Here is a 16,786-nt window from a genome sequence, read left to right on the forward strand (position 1 = left end):
GTTCATTTTTTTCTCCACAAGACAAAAACAACAACAACTCTAACAACTGTCATTTTTCTGCATGCAGGACTCCAAGGGGAAAGCAGAGAATCATGAGCTGTCCTCAGCCATAAAACAGGAAGTATCTCTTAGAGACGAACCAATCATAATAGAGGAGGAAGAGCTACATGTCACCCTAAAGAAAGAGGAGTCCTTAGCAGTGGAGCAACCTTCTTCACGCCGCCCTAAAGAGCCTGACCCAAAGAGGGGCCCACATGCTAGTCTACCCCTCCTACATGTGGGGGCCGGTCCCCAGCCTGAATGGATGCATGTAAGCGAGGCCCTTCAAGCGAAACTCTCCTGTGAACAGCAAACTGAAGGGCCTTTCATTCCTAAACACCCCTACCTGCCTCACCGCTGGGATCAGAGCAAACCTCCCGGACTAGTAGCTCTGCCTGAGCCCTCCTCTAGGGTCAAAGACTCTGAAAGCCACGGTGGAAGAGTGGGGAAGGTGTTACCCATGTGTAAGCAGGAGATACAGTGTATAGACTTAAGCATTGATACCTTCCCAGAGAAAGAAGACTATGGGGTGATTAAGAAGGAATCGACGCAGACGGCAGCCTACTGCAAAGCCAGCCAGGGCGTCATGTCTCCTTTAGCCAAAAAGAAGCTCCTCTCCCAAGTTTGTGAGTCCAACCCTTACTCCTTTACGTCTTCTCTACAGCCTCCACCTTCCACAGCCACCTCCTTGCTCTCTGATGTATCTGAAAGGGAGAAGGACAAGAGGAAGGGTGAGGATGAGGTGGGAGGCAACATCCCAGAAGTAGCACCCATTTTCAGGCCGTCAGTCATTCAGCACGCCCAGAGCAGCAAGTCCCACCAACAAGCCAGCAGCGGCCTATCAGAAAGGAGCACTAGCGGGGAGCATTTAGACACTTACCATACTAGCCACCACCTCCAGCCGCATGTCAGTCTCCCATGGCAGCCATTTCTGCCCCGCAACCACGCCGTGGATGGTATGGAGAACAATGGAGAGTCTGTACTTCAGGTTTCATCGGCTCAGTCCCGGAGCTACGCAAGTGACTGCTACTCCTCCCCTCACCTCCACAACCTGTACCGACAAACTGAGAGCTGCCTGAGTCAGGAGAGGATGGCTGGCCTCACCAACGGAGAGCGGAGGGAGCACTACATCCGAGAACGTGAGGGTAACCAGGCCTTCATCTGTGGCAGGCTGGAGCAAGAGGGCCTGGCTTACAGATCTCACTACAGTGACCGGACTCAAACACACTGCGAGAGGAGAGAGGCTGAAGATGAGCCCAGAGACTTCACAATCTCCAAACCTCTTTCTCAGAGGTTGTCCTCCTCCTTCTCCAAGCCCTCCTTCTGCAATCTCCCTTATTCCATCATGCACCAGAGCATGGATTCCCACCCCAAGGCTTGCCGGGTAACTCCAATGACCATCTCACCTGCAAAACAAAGCTCATTAGAGTCATCACCGCAGCCGTACCCCAGCCCGAAAGCATCAGGTGATTCAACACTCACTAGTCCTGTTCGGCCCAGTAAGCGGAGCCTCACGGAACCAGAGGGTGAAGATGTCCCAGAGAGGAAAGTCCGTGTGGTGACGCCGATTCACCCTGCAGGCGCAATCAGACGCAGCGACCCAGAAGAGCTCAAACCAGCTGAACCAGCCCATGGTGTTCACCTCAACAACCATCTCCCTGAAGGCCACCCTGCAACCACATACCCCCCACACCATGCTGCATCCTTTTACCCCAGCATGTACCCGAGCTTGGTCTCACCTGGAGCGCAGGACGGGCTCCAGCATCCAGGTCTACAGTACCTGAAGAGCCAGTCTGCGGTGTCGCCTCTAGTGCCCCCTTTAAATTTCCACACCATGTTGCTGCACAGGCAGCTGCTGGCCTCCAGCCCCTCCCCCCACCACTTCTACAGGCACCCTGGCGGGGCAGCACTGTACGGGGACCTGCTGCACCACCTATACCCCCTCTCCACCCTCCCTCCACCTCAGCTCTCCTCGGTACACCCCAGCACCAGACTGTGAGGGAGAGAGGAGGGGTTGTTCTCCCTCTTCCTCTCCTTCCTCATCCTCAGAAACATTTTCAGCTTCTCTTTCTGTCTCTCTTGCTCGGGGATTGTAGAAAGGAAACACTGACTGATAACAGACTGATGCAGAGTGGAAATTCCATTTTCTTTTTTTTATTTGTGTATGCATCTGTTTATATACTTTGCACTGTTCTTTATTTTTTATCACCACTTACTGTATCTTTTTTGTTGTTGTTTGTTATTGTTGTTGTTGTTGTTGTTGTTGTATACTTATTTGCACAGTGCTCATGTGTTTGTGCTCACGAATCAGTTTGCCGCTCTCGGTCACCATGAGTCAGGTCGTTGCTCTGGACGTGTGAAAAGTGGAGGGCAACAGAGAAAAGCCATTTGTTTACTGCGTCTGAGGGCTAAACTTTTTTGCTTAAAAACACTACAAGTAACATGACGACGTAAATGAAATCCTTTATATAACTAGAGGTAATCTTCAACAGCTGTTTAGTGCATTATTACACTTTTAGGCAGCCAGTTGTGTTGCATCTGTTTACATGTCTCTCTCCACGCTGAAAGCTGTTTGTGCCACAGTAAATCCACCTGGACTCCTTTGGAATAGACATTAACACTCACCGCGGTGCTGCGTAACATGGATTATAGATTCATCGTAACATTCAGAGGTGCTGTGTGTACCAGATGTACTGTAGACTCACTTTTATGCTCAGTTCAGGTTTGTATTCACTAAATCGTATTTCAGTCCAGATCACACATCACAAGCAGTTTTCACGTTCAGTGTGTTGACAAATCATGAATGTTCTTTTTAGAGTTAACAAAAGCAGGTTGACTTTCTACCCTGAAAGTTATTAGACCCCGAACACCCTTTGTGATGAGTAGACTGTAGCAGCTTGTTTTTGACTGTAGGACCAGCATAATGAAGCAGCCGTCTGCTGTGGAATGCTCACCACAAGAAATCAGCATTTCGTCTTTTTGTTCTTGACTTGAAAAGCTCTTTTTTTTTGTTGTTTCCATGAAGAGACTCTTTTATTCAACACGCTGAAAAAAGACTGACTGTATGATTTTGAATAGGAATGTTGTCACTTAAAATATTGCTTTGCAAATATCTGTGCCTTTCGCAGTCTTGGATTAGAGTTAGCACTACAGTTGTTAAGGTTTTTCTTCTGTAGCAGGGTAGGAATATCATTATTACTGTCACACAAGACTTGATAGGTAAGGCACAAGATTTAAGGTTTTTTAAACAGTTAGGGCCACTATTTGTGCTTTCGTCATTCTATTTACTCAGCTTAAGCTGTGTCAGACAGTTGATTATAGAATAATCTGTAAAGATTTACTGATAGCTAATATTTACACAGGTCTGGTGTCTGTCATCCGCAGGGCATGTTGTCTTCTATGTGATGAAAAGGTACCAGACTCCGTAAAGTATGCATACTGTGCTCCATAGCCTGAGGTGGAGAGAACACCTGCTCTGACTTTTACAACCACTATAAATGCAACCCAGGATAGTCAAAGTACACGTTCAACATGTGTTTGAAAAGAAGAAAAAAAAGTGTAAAGATTTACTGAATGCTTAGGTAAAAACATTCATTTCTGATTAAGTACTGTACATTGCTGTATGTAGGTATAACTGGCATTAGTGCTGGCTCCTGTACAGATCATTCATACGGGATCAACTCATGACAACCCCTCTCTCTTGTCTTATTTTCTGTGTAAATAACACTGTAGATAGTACCGCGTGGTTGTTATCATATAAACTGTTATAATCTGTAAATAGTATTAAAAAAACAGTATAAAAGTGGGTTACACAATCTAGCTGTGTCCTTGTTTGCTCTGTTTCAAGGCCACCGTGATTCATGTTGGATTTAAACAAACACTACAATTTAAAGAATTAGGATACTTTTTTTATTTGTTGTCGTTTCACTTTTTGTTTCCATGTTGTTTTCATTAATGTGCATCCTGAAAGTGTTTTTGATACAGTAGCCATCTGTTTACCAATCACCCAGCTGGCAAGCAAGACAAAAAAATGACATTTTGTATATGACCTCCTGTATATTTAATTAAAATATTTTACTATCTAAACACGTTTCTTCAGGTGTGTTCTTTAACTTAATTACCAGGGCTGAATAAAGTGATATCTAACACCAGTGTACGAACATCAATGTAATGTTCTATTTTTCCCTGAGTACATTCAGTGTGAATGGGCTTGTATTATTGTAATACCATTATCTGGCTATGAGATTCCATCCGCCTTAATCTTCACAACAGGCTACTTCTGGGCTCCCAGCCAGAGAATCCTCTCCAGTGTTTGCTGCAGTGGAGAAATGTGCCCATGCGTGTATCTCTCTGGGATGTGTGTTGGGCTATAATAAAAGCTATCCTTTGACTTTTATTGCCACCCCCTGGTAAATCTTTACCATGAAAAATATTCAGTAATACTTTCGAGCTCAGCAAAAATAAAGCAGCCTCACCGGGGTAGAAAGTAGGCCGTTTTATTGCAGATCAGCGAGAATAAAAAAATACAGTTAGCTTCCAAGACAACAGTGAAGAAAGAGAGAGTGGAGAATTGCACTTATTGAGAAACAAAAATAACTATGATATTTTTCACATTGCACTATACACAAATTATTCAGCACTAGGGCAAGATTAATGTAGTCCTACTTACAAGTACATAAACAAAGTGCCCCCTAAAGTCTAAATAATTAATTTGCTAAAAGGAACATTGAGATGACAGGATCATACTGTTAAATCAAAAGAGGACATTTTCTTTTTAACAAAACTACAAATAAATGCTGGCCCTGGAATTGCTGTCCTATAGTGTTAAAATGGAGAGGACAAATATAAAGACATTTTTAAAACACAGATTAAACTAATTGTTTCATTACTTTGATCAAAGTTGAGAATGTTCAGTCTTTGTTTGGTTGCTACATTTAGATCACATGCCCTCCACAGAACATTATGTTCAGAGGAGTGACATTTCCCCCAAGGGGTGCATGAAACTAAATTCACTGTTGTTACAGTTAATCTGAAATACTGTTTAAGATTAGCTTCCAAAATAATAAACATGCTGTTTGTCTCTTGCACACTTTATCCAGCTGAAAATGATCGAAGTTTTGATGGAGTATAAATAATCTGTACTATAGTAATTGGGCTAATATGTAAACAAATCCACATCAGTCAATCTAATGCTGCAAGACCTGCCTTTTTAAATTCTCTTTGTTTTTTCAGGTTTTCACAGTCCAACATCAAAGTGACTACTGTACTGTTAGTTCACAGAAACATTCAGGAAAAAAACTCCTCATATTAAGCAGCATTCCCTTTATACAACCCATTCTCGGGTCTTTCACGGCTTTAACTAAATCCTCCTGTAATCCGCCTCCCCCCAAAATCTACAGTACATCCCCCTCTCTTGATTAAAAGGAATTTAGAGGGTGAGATAAAATAAAATGGGATTGTAGCTTTCTCCATATTGCTTCATCCTGCCAAGCCGTTTCAGAGAAAGTATCTAAATGTTTTGCACTTTCTGTGTTATAAAGAGGCCCATTCTTCAGCATGTGATTGTTAAGTGTTTAAAATATTCCGTGGTTGCCAGTACTGGATAAGTTTAAAACACGAAAACAAGGCCATTTATTATTTTAGCCACTAAAAGACTCATTCATTCAATTATGCTCCAGGCAGTTATGGGCTGCAGTGTTAAATTATGTTGAACATACTGTGTAGCCACTGAAAGCCGAGGTCACTTCATTATAAAGACCTCTGGGAAATGGAGAAGTCACATTAGTGCCTGCAATTGCTCCTAAAATCTTGTTCCCTTAAAATCAGCTCTAGTGGTCATAAAATTGTCACAGTGAGTGGAATAAGTCAATAGTTCCAAAAGGAATGACTCGTCCACAGTCGGCCAATGGATCAATTCCAATTTGAGTGCTTTTGCAAGGGCTCTTTCTTCGCTCCATGTTCCAGTGGCAGAGCTGAGAAATAAGCCTTTTCCATTTTAGTGGGATTGATGATGGTGGAGCTCGAGCCAACATTCAGCTCTCAGATTCATCTATGGGTTAGCTGCACATGAGAAAGTTTATAAGAGAGTAATGGAGCTGGAGGTGCATCAATGTAGTATTGATATTGTGGCATGAGGTGTCAACTGGGATTTGAGTTGCCATGATGGACAGTGAGGATCTTTTCTTAAGTGATAAAATCATCCAACCATCCTTTAGTTACGAGACATAATTCAACATCACAGGGAAATCCATTTATGTAGACTGATACCACTCTTATTTGTCAGCCCAAAATAAAGCCAGTCAAGAGATGGTTAGCTTAATCTCTTCAGCTCATCAATCACATTTATCTTGTTTAGTCTGTAAAAAATTGCAACCTTAAAGCGCTGAAGTGCACTTTCACACATTTTTTTCAGATCTCAGTGCTAAGCCAAGCTAACCATCTCCTGGCTCTCAGTTCATATCTAATGAGAAGGTATGAGTGGAAGCATATACGCAGTATTTCATGACGTCAATTTTTAGAACCAACTAATGCCAGAAACATCAGCACATTATTACTGAGGTAAAGTCAAATATCTAATTCTATTGGAACTAGATTTTAAAGTCTATGTGTTGTTACACTTGTTTGTTTTAGTGGTTATGATATAAGGTAGGACTAGTTGGTTGAATCTAGATGTGGTCAAAGGCTTACAGGTTCATCCTCTCTCTGAAAGACTTCCTCAGTTTACTCCTCGGTGCAGGTGCAGGGACAGGACCGGGACCGTGACTTGGTCTAAAGAAGCCGTGTTCATCACTGGCTTCGCTGGTCTGGTACTCCAGCTGCTGGAGAGGCTGACTTTGTGGTTGTACCTCGAGGACACCCAATGGAGCATTTTTGCGGCTGATGGCTCCAGTACCTCCTGTGTTGTTCCTCTGGAGCTGCTGGATGATCGCAGAAAATTTGGCGTCCAGAGACGGTCTGCCAGTTTTGGACCTCGTAGGTGGGCGTGAAGTGCAAGTGCTGGAGTTTTCCTTCTCCTGGTTTTGAGGAGGAGGAGGAGGAGGATAAAGAGAAACAGGCGGGGGAGGTCTGGCAGGACGGGTAGGAGGAGCATAAGCCTTTCTATCAGGGGGAGGGGGCGGGGCACGACGCTTCTTGTTGCTGATGGGTGTAGAGCTGGTACTTGGGTTAGGGCTTGAGCAAGGGGTGGAGGTCTTGCTCTTTGACAGAACATTCTTCTGCACTAGCACTGAATGGGACCCGTCAAAGAGAGTGGACCAATTAGGTGCATCTTTCTCCTCCTCAGGACCAATGAGAAAGTGGCCGTCTGTCTCCTCGATTTTATTGTGGATCATGTCTGTGATGCTCTCAAATTTGCCAGGTGAATTTATACCTGCATGTCCAAGAAGAAGAACATTAGGATAATGTCAAACAGATAGACAGATGATGGACAGCTTACAGCAGTAAGTGGCTATTAACACAGACGTAGCATACTCAACTATATCGCCTACATTTAAAAACTTGCTTGTTTTTTAATCTTGTAAAGTTGCTAATAATCTTTGTTTCCACTTCAATATAATGTGGCCAAATTTCCTTACATCCTCTGTGAAAGAATACATACTAACACTTCAGATTCTCTCCTTCACTCACCAAATTCAAATCCGGACTCAAAACCCACCTATTTACAAAGGCTTTTAACCTTTAATTGACTGATTTTTGTTTTGTTTTGTTGCTTTCCTTTGCTTTTTTGCACTGTTTTCCTCTGCTTTTCTATAGTACAATTGTTTTTTCCCTTGTAAAGTGTCTTTGAGAAACTTTTAAAGCGCTTTTATAAATAAAAAGCATTATTATTATTATTATTATTATTATTATTATTATTATTATTATTATTATTATTATTATAAACTGTTGTAAATGTTGTGAACTGTCACATAAACAATCAAATCCAAAAGATGAATGAAAATGCATCAACTCCTACTTGACAGCATGGAATTGAAAAAGTATGTCTCAGTCAAAGCACCATCTAAAATGTGATACCTCTACAAAATGAAAACCAGACTTCAAATATTTTATGATCTTAAATTTCAGAAATCTAATCTCTGCTGAATTTTCCTGCGGTTCTATTTGATTGTGTCAACACCAGTGTATGACACAAAGTAACTTGAATTATTGTTCTGTTTTTGTTCTATTTCTATAAATATGAATCTTGAAAAACAGCAAAGAGCAATAATCCACTTCAATCTAACTCACTTCAGCCACTTGTCCCATATATTCCACTTACTGAGGTCATTGTAAACCGAGTCAGCCTGCTTGGTGAGGAAAAGAGATGGTTTCCGTGGTGATGCAACCTCGATCTTCATTAGCTGGTTGCAGCAGTGCAGCCACTGGCCTGGTTATAAACAAGGAGAGCCACCAGAGATACAGATAAAAGGTTGAGCTATCTATTCTGAAGTGAGCTAAATATATTGCATCAACAGACTAATGTAATCACTTTACTTTGTTTCATTAATCTCAAACACATAAAAGAGCTTCTAGCAGAACAAAGAAATGTGTTTCTGCTCTGTATAAACACAGGTGCACTTTAGGGGATCTGTAGTTTAATATCAACATCATATATAATATCTCACTCTGATCATAGAGGTGCTGGTTCAGGGCGACCATCCAGTCCTCCAGCTCCTCTCTGGTATCTGTGCTGAAGACGAGGGTCTGAGATCCCTCTGGTGAAGGGTTCATGATGGACAGACTCCTGGATCTCTGTCCTGCTGACTCCTTCTCTATTACACGGATTCGAGTCTCCTGCAGAAACAACCGCAATAACTTACTATAAGCTGAAAATTAGTTCCATAGAAACAAATGAGAGCTCTGTGAGGAATTGCACTAAAAAGCACATCGCTGATATTGCAGAAATACATTTTAATTCAGCAGCAAAATGCCAAAGATGCAAACAGCATATCAGTGAATAATGTGGCATCTTGTTTATACTGCAAACGTTAGGGAAAACTCAGTGCTATGGTTTAAATCAGTAAGAATGAATGTGAGGATTATATCTAATACAAAATTCTGCTAACCAGACTGTGCAATTAAAACATAATAATGCATGAACAGCAATAACATGGACAGCCTCAGCAGCATCTTGGTGTTATTAACACCTTCACATTGATACATCTAATAAAAACATTTAAACATGAACATACAGTATAAAGGCAAACTACAGCGAGGAACAGAACGTTTGGATCCTGTCTTACTCTGTTGATGGGAACGTTGAGAGTTGGCTGCACTTTAGCCTCAATTTCTTCAGGTGTGAAGTAGCAGGATAAAACGCCAGCACTCAACACACAGTACAGACTGCAGCAGCGGTGCATCCCCTCCACGCTTTGCTATAAATCACCAGAATAACAAATAAGAAAGGAACTGTGCTGTTATCACCAGGAACTGCTCTATGGTGTGAGCATTCAACACACCTTCTGGTTCAGGTAGCCAGTCATCATGCTCTGTGTCATGCAGACCGGCTGGGCCACCAACCGGCAGCAGAGGTTGCCATATAGTGGAAGCCAGGATGACCACTCGGCTGAGGGGATGAAAAGTATTGGGAGATTCAATGGTAGAGTATGCCACAACAAAAGCAGCAGAGCAAATAAAACTCCAAATATACAGACGCTTTCATATGACATAAATACTTCTATAATCTACGTAAAGACGAAGGGACACATCTTTAACCCTCCTGTTATGTTGTGGGTCAAATTGACCCTTTTAAAAGTCTATTTTAGGCAATATATGCCTTCCAAACCAGCTAAATGCAGCATAAAAACCTGGGCAGCATGTGACAGAAGAGGTGTCTTGTTAATTTATCAACATCACTTCATAAAAATAAAAAAATAAAAAATAAAGTATAATCATTTTTTGCATTGTATTTATATTTAGGGCTTTCCAATGTACATTAAAAAAAGTTTTAACATGAATTTTAATAAAAAACAAGTGATTTATCCTCATTGAAGCATGATCTGTGAGAATTAAAGAACACCAATGGAATAAATCTGGATTTAAATGGTTAGTAATGGAGTTAAAAATTAGATTAAAAAATGTGTATTGGGATTTTTTGGGGTTTCTGACACTTTTGGATAATTGAATATGCCCTGGGTCAAATTGACCCAGCAACTTTATTGCTGTTCCAGAGAAACGAACATATCAGGAGGGTTAAATCATCATGATCTGAGGTAACAAGGTTCAAACATAATTCAACAGACTTCCCAGTTATACAGGTGTAGTTAATGACATCAAACACACATAAGCAAGTTGTGTGTGTTCCCGTTACAAAGCTATTTGACATGTGAGGATTTTAAACTTGTAGTAGAACTGAAAATAGAGCTGCATAACAAAGATCTGCCTAGGAACCAACTTCCTTGTACTTTTATCAACATTGCTAGTGCTAAAGAAGAAAATTAATCCAAGCTGTCCTTTGATAATTCAATCAAAATTAATCTGCTTCATTTTTATTGCTTTCTTTGTAGTAGATATATTGTGCTATTACCATCATACTGAATCAAAAGCATAACTCAATTACATCCACACTTTTGTTCCTTCTTACCATTTTGAAGGACGATGAGGGAATGCGACTGAAAGCTGCCTTCAGCCTCAGGCAGACACAGTGTAGTGTAAGCCAGCAGGCTGTACTTGGCTCCTCTTTTATAGACAGACACAAAAAACACAAAGTTCAGCATTATTCAAGTAAACAACATCAACTTTTTACAATTCCTTGGCTTCCAAAGCTCTTGCAAAAATGTTTAATGCTTGACTCCAAACCCCCCAAAATAATAAATGACAAAGTTATATCAATGTTAGTTTCTCCTCAAACTGGGCAGGTGGTTTGTATCACTCACAGATGTTCAGTTTTCATTTGATGCTCTGAAAGCTGTTAACTACATTTCTTTGCAGACACAAATAAAATGCCGGCAGAAACATCAAAGGCTTTCACAAAAGAGAGTGTTCAATGTATTGGTACAAAAAAAATCTTTGAAGTCCTGGGGGTCTTTATTCCTAATATTGGTTTAACCCTCATTTCAATACTCATTCAGTGTGATTTGTTTACAACCCTGTTTGAGAGCCTGCAGCTAAAACCTTTCTTCCAGTAACAAGCCATGATTGAGTCAGTTCCCAGCTGCAGAAACCTTAAATAGAGAGCCAAAAGTCTGTAAAGGGTTTTATGGGATAACACAATACTTACACTGGTATGGGGTTGTGCTGCAGGAAAGTGTCAGGGTCATGACTCTCCAGCAGAGGGCAGAGCTTTTTCCCAGCTGTCTTTCCAAGGGAGTTGCGGAGCTTCTTGGCAAACTTCTTTGGTGTGTTGACTAATGTGAGCTCTTCCTCCAGGGCACAGCTCCACAGCTCCACCTTGAGCTCAAACTGAGGACCAACATCTTTACTACGAGAGAGGAGGGAGAAATTCAGAGCACAAACATTAAACCAGGTTTTATCCAGAGCAAAAGTTAAAACAAAATATTTAAGAATCAAGAATGGTTTATTTTTCCACAACAATTTTGATCTCTAAAACTTAATAATCATTCTGTTTTTCATGCATATAAGTCCAAAACTATATGACCACATTTTTATTGTAAATCCACAAAATATTTAAGTTAATTCCACTTGATGACATTACCGATCTAACATGTGTAATAATGACTTACAAGATGGTGACTCCCTCAAAGCAGACGTCAGTGACTGATCTGTCCACCACCATCATCTCTGTGTCAAACACCTCTGAGCCAATCTGCATCAGACAGAACAACGCCACTCGACGAGAGCCTGTTGTCACAAGGAAAGCAAAGTGTGTGTTATACCACGCAGAGTGAGGTAAAACTAAACAGAGGGCATGAGTGTTGATACTGCAGAGAAAAACGTACTCCCTCTGTTGTTAAAGTGGTCTGAATCCCTCCACATCAAAGGGAGTCGCAGCCCTACACAGGAAGAGAAGAGAAAGGTATGTTAAAGCAACAGTACACAGATTTAATTTCTAAATCCCGCCAAGACTTTGTTGGGAAAATGTGTCCATTAAAACAACATTTGTCTTTTAAGTAGAGGTAGACTGGTTATCGGCATTGGACGCTTATAGGCGCCGATATTCTGTATTTGTACGATTATCTGTATCTGTGTTTTATTTTATTAATTGACAATAAAATTAATTCATTAAAAAGTGTGCAACTGTGGGTCCCACTGTGATCTAATTTGCTAACAGTACTGTATCTAGTTAACTGTTAACTGTGTGTATGATGTTGACGGTTCTGTTTTGTGACATTTGCTAAAGGCATTTATACACAGTCTTGTATAAGAGTTTGTAATATCCCAAATTCTAAATTTTGACAGTAAGTGTTTCATTTATATTGAAAATGTATATTGGTTCCAAATAGGGATGCATGATATTATCGGTACGTTATCGTTGTCGGCCGTTATTGGCTTTAAAATGAACTATCGGATATCGGCCAACACGGCGATATCCGCCGATATAATTAACCGATAGAATAATGGGCTGCTGCACACGTTTACATGTTGGGCTCATGTTTTAAGTTAAATTTGAATTTAAGCAGCAGTCTGTAAGGTACACGTAGCTGACTCATTTAGGCACATTTACTGTCAAAGAATAAACCATTTTATTTAATTTGGGTTTAATTGCTGTACAGTTGCACTTTTCACATGTTCCCTGTGAACAGAGGCTAGGTTTACTTACTATGTCAAATGTGAAATTGGTCAAATTTGCCCTGGTTGTGGGTATTGTTATGTCAGGGAGAGCATCATCCAAGTTTTAAGTAGGTTTTTGTAGGAATTTTGTTTGAAAGCATTTGTCATAAATAAATATGCAGTTTTAAGTATTAAGTATTTTTCTTATTTTGCACAAAAAATTGATATTACATAACAAATGTGATAAGAGTATCACCATAATACTGTACGCTAATTCCAATACAGAAGAGAATGGATGATCTCTGCATTAGGTGTGCGGGAAAAAATATCGGTATCGGTATCAGTAATTGGCTAAATGAGTTGTAAAATATCGGCATATTGGATATCGGCAAAAAATCCAATATCGTGCATCCCTAGTTCCAAATATCGGTTATCATGAACTACTAATAATTGGTATAAGTATCGCCCTTAAAAAAAAACAATATCAGTCAACCCTTCAGTCATGATTCTCGAAAAGCAATTAGCAGTCCTACCAGACATTGCAATTGTCCCATTGCAAGGTATGCGGCCATCTGAAGCTGGGTCCACAAGACTGAAATAAAAAATGTTATCGATGATTACAAGAAATCAAATTGTGTTTATCAGAATTCACTGCAACAAGACAGCACTTCAAATTCAAAACCCACTCAGATCTGTCCTGAGTCACCCATGAAATTGGGTTTCAGAAACTTTAAAAAACATAACCCAGGAATGAGGACACAGTTAGCTCACAACTCCTCACCTCCCGACTGCCCCCATCATGTCTTGCTCCTCTTTCTTCTTCTGCAGCTGTGTGAGATAAGCCTTGATCCTGGCATTGCAGGTCTGCAAGTTCTTGGAGGCATTGAGAACCTGGTCCCTCTTGCTACAGGCGAGGAGCAGCTTGTAGGCACCCTCACGCATCCGCATCTCAAAGTCCAGCTTCTCCTGTATGTTAGTGTTCTTGGACAGAATATACAAGGGTGAAAGTGTAAATAATAATTCAGATTTCAATCAGATTTCTAAATGTTTATTTTACTGAAGTTAAGTTGCTCTTGAATAATAATTAGAGATGTTCTGATACTATTCTTTTCTTCCCCATACCAATTCTGATATTCAGCCTATAGCGAGTAATCCTCTGATAGCAGAATAATTTAATGTATATAAATGTGGGGGAAAAACACAGAGACATACATTTTGCTCACTTTAACACCACACCCTCTGCTATGATCATAAACTACATTCTAATGAATGATGGTATAAGTGGAGTATTACAAGGCTCTCAGGCAACCACTGTTAGTTACCAACATACAGTAAGGGTACACCCACAATTTATTTGACAATGATAGGCTGATGTTTTGAAAATAATTTTGAGACCATGTAGCCAACATGTTCTCATCACTCAAGAGCAACTTTTAATAGGAATGATGTGAAATGCTAAAAGTTGTGAGTACGACAAACTATGTTTGTTAGATGGAATAACTATTGTTAGTACATAATCAACTAAGATCAGAGGCAATTTTGATTACAAGGATGAAGTTTTTAAATGTCGGGATGGCATGCTGCAAACAATATGTGTATAATGATATGAAATAGTACTATAGTTTGGTCTACCCAGCTAGCATGGAATGTTCTCACCACATTGGCTAACAGTCCCTATTCGTTCTGATTATGTTTCAAGAGATTTTGAGAGAAATATTCAAAGAACATCTTATGGATGTTTATCGATTTAAATAATGTTCCTTTTTTGTTAACTATCAATGAAAGAAGAACATTTTGTCTTTAACACTCAGATGATGTTCTGGTAATATTCTTTGGTATAGATTATTGTATGTTTTCTATAAAATGAATGAATGAATAAAATAAACATTCTCAAAGCAACATGTAAAGAATGTTTTCAGGATGTCACTGACACCTCAAATCACAAAATGTTTTATTTAAGAATATTCTTGGGATGTTTAATTAGAACAAAGATAGAAAGTTTTATCTTTAAAATTCAAAGGATGTTTTGTTAACATTCTTTGATTCACAGATTATTGAATGTTTTTAGAGAACGTTATCTGAGAACAAATTGTGAACATAAAGAAAACTTCCAGCTGAGAATGTTTCAAGAACATTGGGGCACTGTTGTTGTCACTTAACATTTCATGAATGTTTACCTAACATTTTATTAATGTTTTTAGAGAATGTTCCTAGAGAAAATTCTTTGAACACAAAGCAACCTTCCTGCTGAAAACATTACAGTAACATTCTCTGTAACATTAACAGAATGTTTTTAGAACAGATCATTGCTAGCTGGGTAGTTACCTATTTTATACAGTCTATGGTAGTTACCTATGTAAAGTCAAAAGGAGTATGATGACGTCTGATATAAGTAGGTGTCAAAACTTATCAAACTTAAAGGCACTATGAGGAGTTTTTCACCAGCTGAGAAACAGACTGAAACCAACACCGATGCCTCTTTATGACCTTCAAAAGCAAACAAAACCATAAACAACAACATTGATATCTTCTCTGTTGTCATTTTTAATGCCTTAAACCACTCAGAGGGGGTAGGTGTCAGACCACATGATTGACATTTGGCTTTAGAAACCCCCTTTTTCGGCTGTTTTCATGGCAAATAATCACATTGAGTGATAAATGTGGCTGTTAAAAGACAGCAGGGTGAGGTTTTTGTTGAAAACACTACTTTTGCATGTAGAGAACAAGATATAAGGGGTATCACTTTGTCCACAATGGGGCGCCAAAGTTGATATGAATAAAAAGTTCCTCACAGCAGCTTTAATTGAAAATGCAACTCTTTCTGTTTGAAATGGAAATCAGTCAAATGACTGTCTAAAACGCATGCACAGCTGATTTATGGATACAAACAACATCATGTTCCTTTTGACCCTCATACTACAGTATATGCACCTGTAGCTTCTTAGAAATCTGTCGTATGTACAACAAATTCAGATCCTCTACTATCTGTTGAGTGTCATTCAGAAGACTCAGGCATCGTTTCATGCTTTTGGTCTGAAATGAAATGAGTTTGAGCGATGTTAGGAGCAAACAGAAAAGCATTATTTCTGCACATGATGCTGAGGAAACATTCAATAACGCAGAGAGAGCTCACACAGCTCTGGTTTCAGAATAACGTTGAAAGGGGGGCAGTTCCCAAACCCCCTGCTCGCTTTGTCCTCGGGAACTGAAGGCCAGGGTGTGTAAAATGCTCACAAAGACGATAGACCAAATATGTTAGCATAGTTTACAGAATACCCCAGCTGTTGTAATCAGTTTGTGAAGTAAAAATGAAGCGTGAACTAGTTTATCTGCGGTCGTTGCACTTTGAACCCCCCTCCTCAAGAGTCAACCGACCTGTCATTGTGATTCTAATTTGACAGCAAAACCAACCGTCGTGGTCTCGGTTTCTCTGTGCCCGTACCTCTGTTTGGTGGAATAGGGTGCTGTGTCGTATTTTCTTCCGTTTAATCTCCATTGCCACCGCGGAACCTGCCGACATTATGGACCTGGTGCTCCCGTTTCGCTTGGAAATTTGAACATCCCGCGGGTCGTCCATGTTGTACATCCATTCGCTCCTCGACATTCCTGCTCCTGACTTCCAGCCACGCGGCCACGCCCCTCCAACGAACAGGGAGGTTCGATTTGTGTCACCCGTGCTGCCGTTAAAACGACGAATAATCACAAATGTAAATTATAATATAAAAAAATCATAAAAAAATCTAAAACTCTTCTAGAAGTTTAGATTAATGTTCATACAGGTAGTTTATGGCGTTGAAATTATCGATACATTTTTATTAACGCAAAAGATAACATTACTAATTAAACTGATAACAGACATAAACATGGGAAAGCTTAACTACAAACCAACATTAACCAAGAAGTATTATGTGGTTTCAATCAAATAATTGGTTCTTACAAAATAATAGGGGAACGGAAGGGGATTAGGGCCACTGGAAAAAAATAAATCAAGGTCAAATTTGTATTATTATTATTATTATTATTATTATTATTATTATTATTATTATTATTATTATTATTATTATTATTATTATGATTATGACGAAAAAAAGACATGATT

General features: G+C 39.8%; 2 protein-coding genes across 2 annotated transcripts in view; one reads left to right on the top strand and one right to left on the bottom strand.

Annotated features, from left to right (window-relative positions):
* The window catches only part of arid5b (AT-rich interaction domain 5B), an 85,656-nt gene extending 81,531 nt beyond the window's left edge, over positions 1-4,125 (top strand). Inside the window, exon 10 of the mRNA XM_034681832.1 lies at positions 68-4,125. Coding sequence (XP_034537723.1) covers positions 68-2,038 — 1,971 coding nt within the window. The 3' untranslated portion in view covers positions 2,039-4,125. The remainder of the gene's footprint in view (positions 1-67) is intronic.
* A 394-nt stretch (positions 4,126-4,519) lies between these two features.
* Positions 4,520-16,334, bottom strand: rtkn2a (rhotekin 2a). Its single transcript, XM_034681833.1, has 12 exons — positions 16,130-16,334; positions 13,469-13,668; positions 13,221-13,279; positions 11,916-11,969; positions 11,700-11,817; positions 11,237-11,437; positions 10,601-10,695; positions 9,477-9,583; positions 9,261-9,392; positions 8,643-8,811; positions 8,297-8,404; positions 4,520-7,408 (listed from the first exon to the last, which is right to left on the bottom strand). Exons 1-12 carry the CDS (start codon positions 16,289-16,291, stop codon positions 6,723-6,725), a joined length of 2,091 nt encoding a protein of 696 aa, XP_034537724.1. The 5' UTR covers positions 16,292-16,334; the 3' UTR covers positions 4,520-6,722.
* Positions 16,335-16,786: the final 452 nt, after the last annotated feature.

The sequence above is a fragment of the Notolabrus celidotus genome, chromosome 4 (genome assembly GCF_009762535.1).
Source record: "Notolabrus celidotus isolate fNotCel1 chromosome 4, fNotCel1.pri, whole genome shotgun sequence".
Taxonomy (NCBI): Eukaryota; Metazoa; Chordata; class Actinopteri; order Labriformes; family Labridae; genus Notolabrus; species Notolabrus celidotus.

Coding starts and splice junctions, on each gene's coding strand:
- rtkn2a (XM_034681833.1), bottom strand. CDS start 16,291: ATGTCGAGGAGCGAATGGATGTACAACATGGACGACCCGCGGGATGTT. Junction 8,812..9,260: donor TCAACGTTCCCATCAACAGA/GTAAGACAGGAT, acceptor TTGTTTCTGCAG/GAGACTCGAATCCGTGTAAT. Junction 8,405..8,642: donor CCAGCACCTCTATGATCAGA/GTGAGATATTAT, acceptor GTTTATAACCAG/GCCAGTGGCTGCACTGCTGC.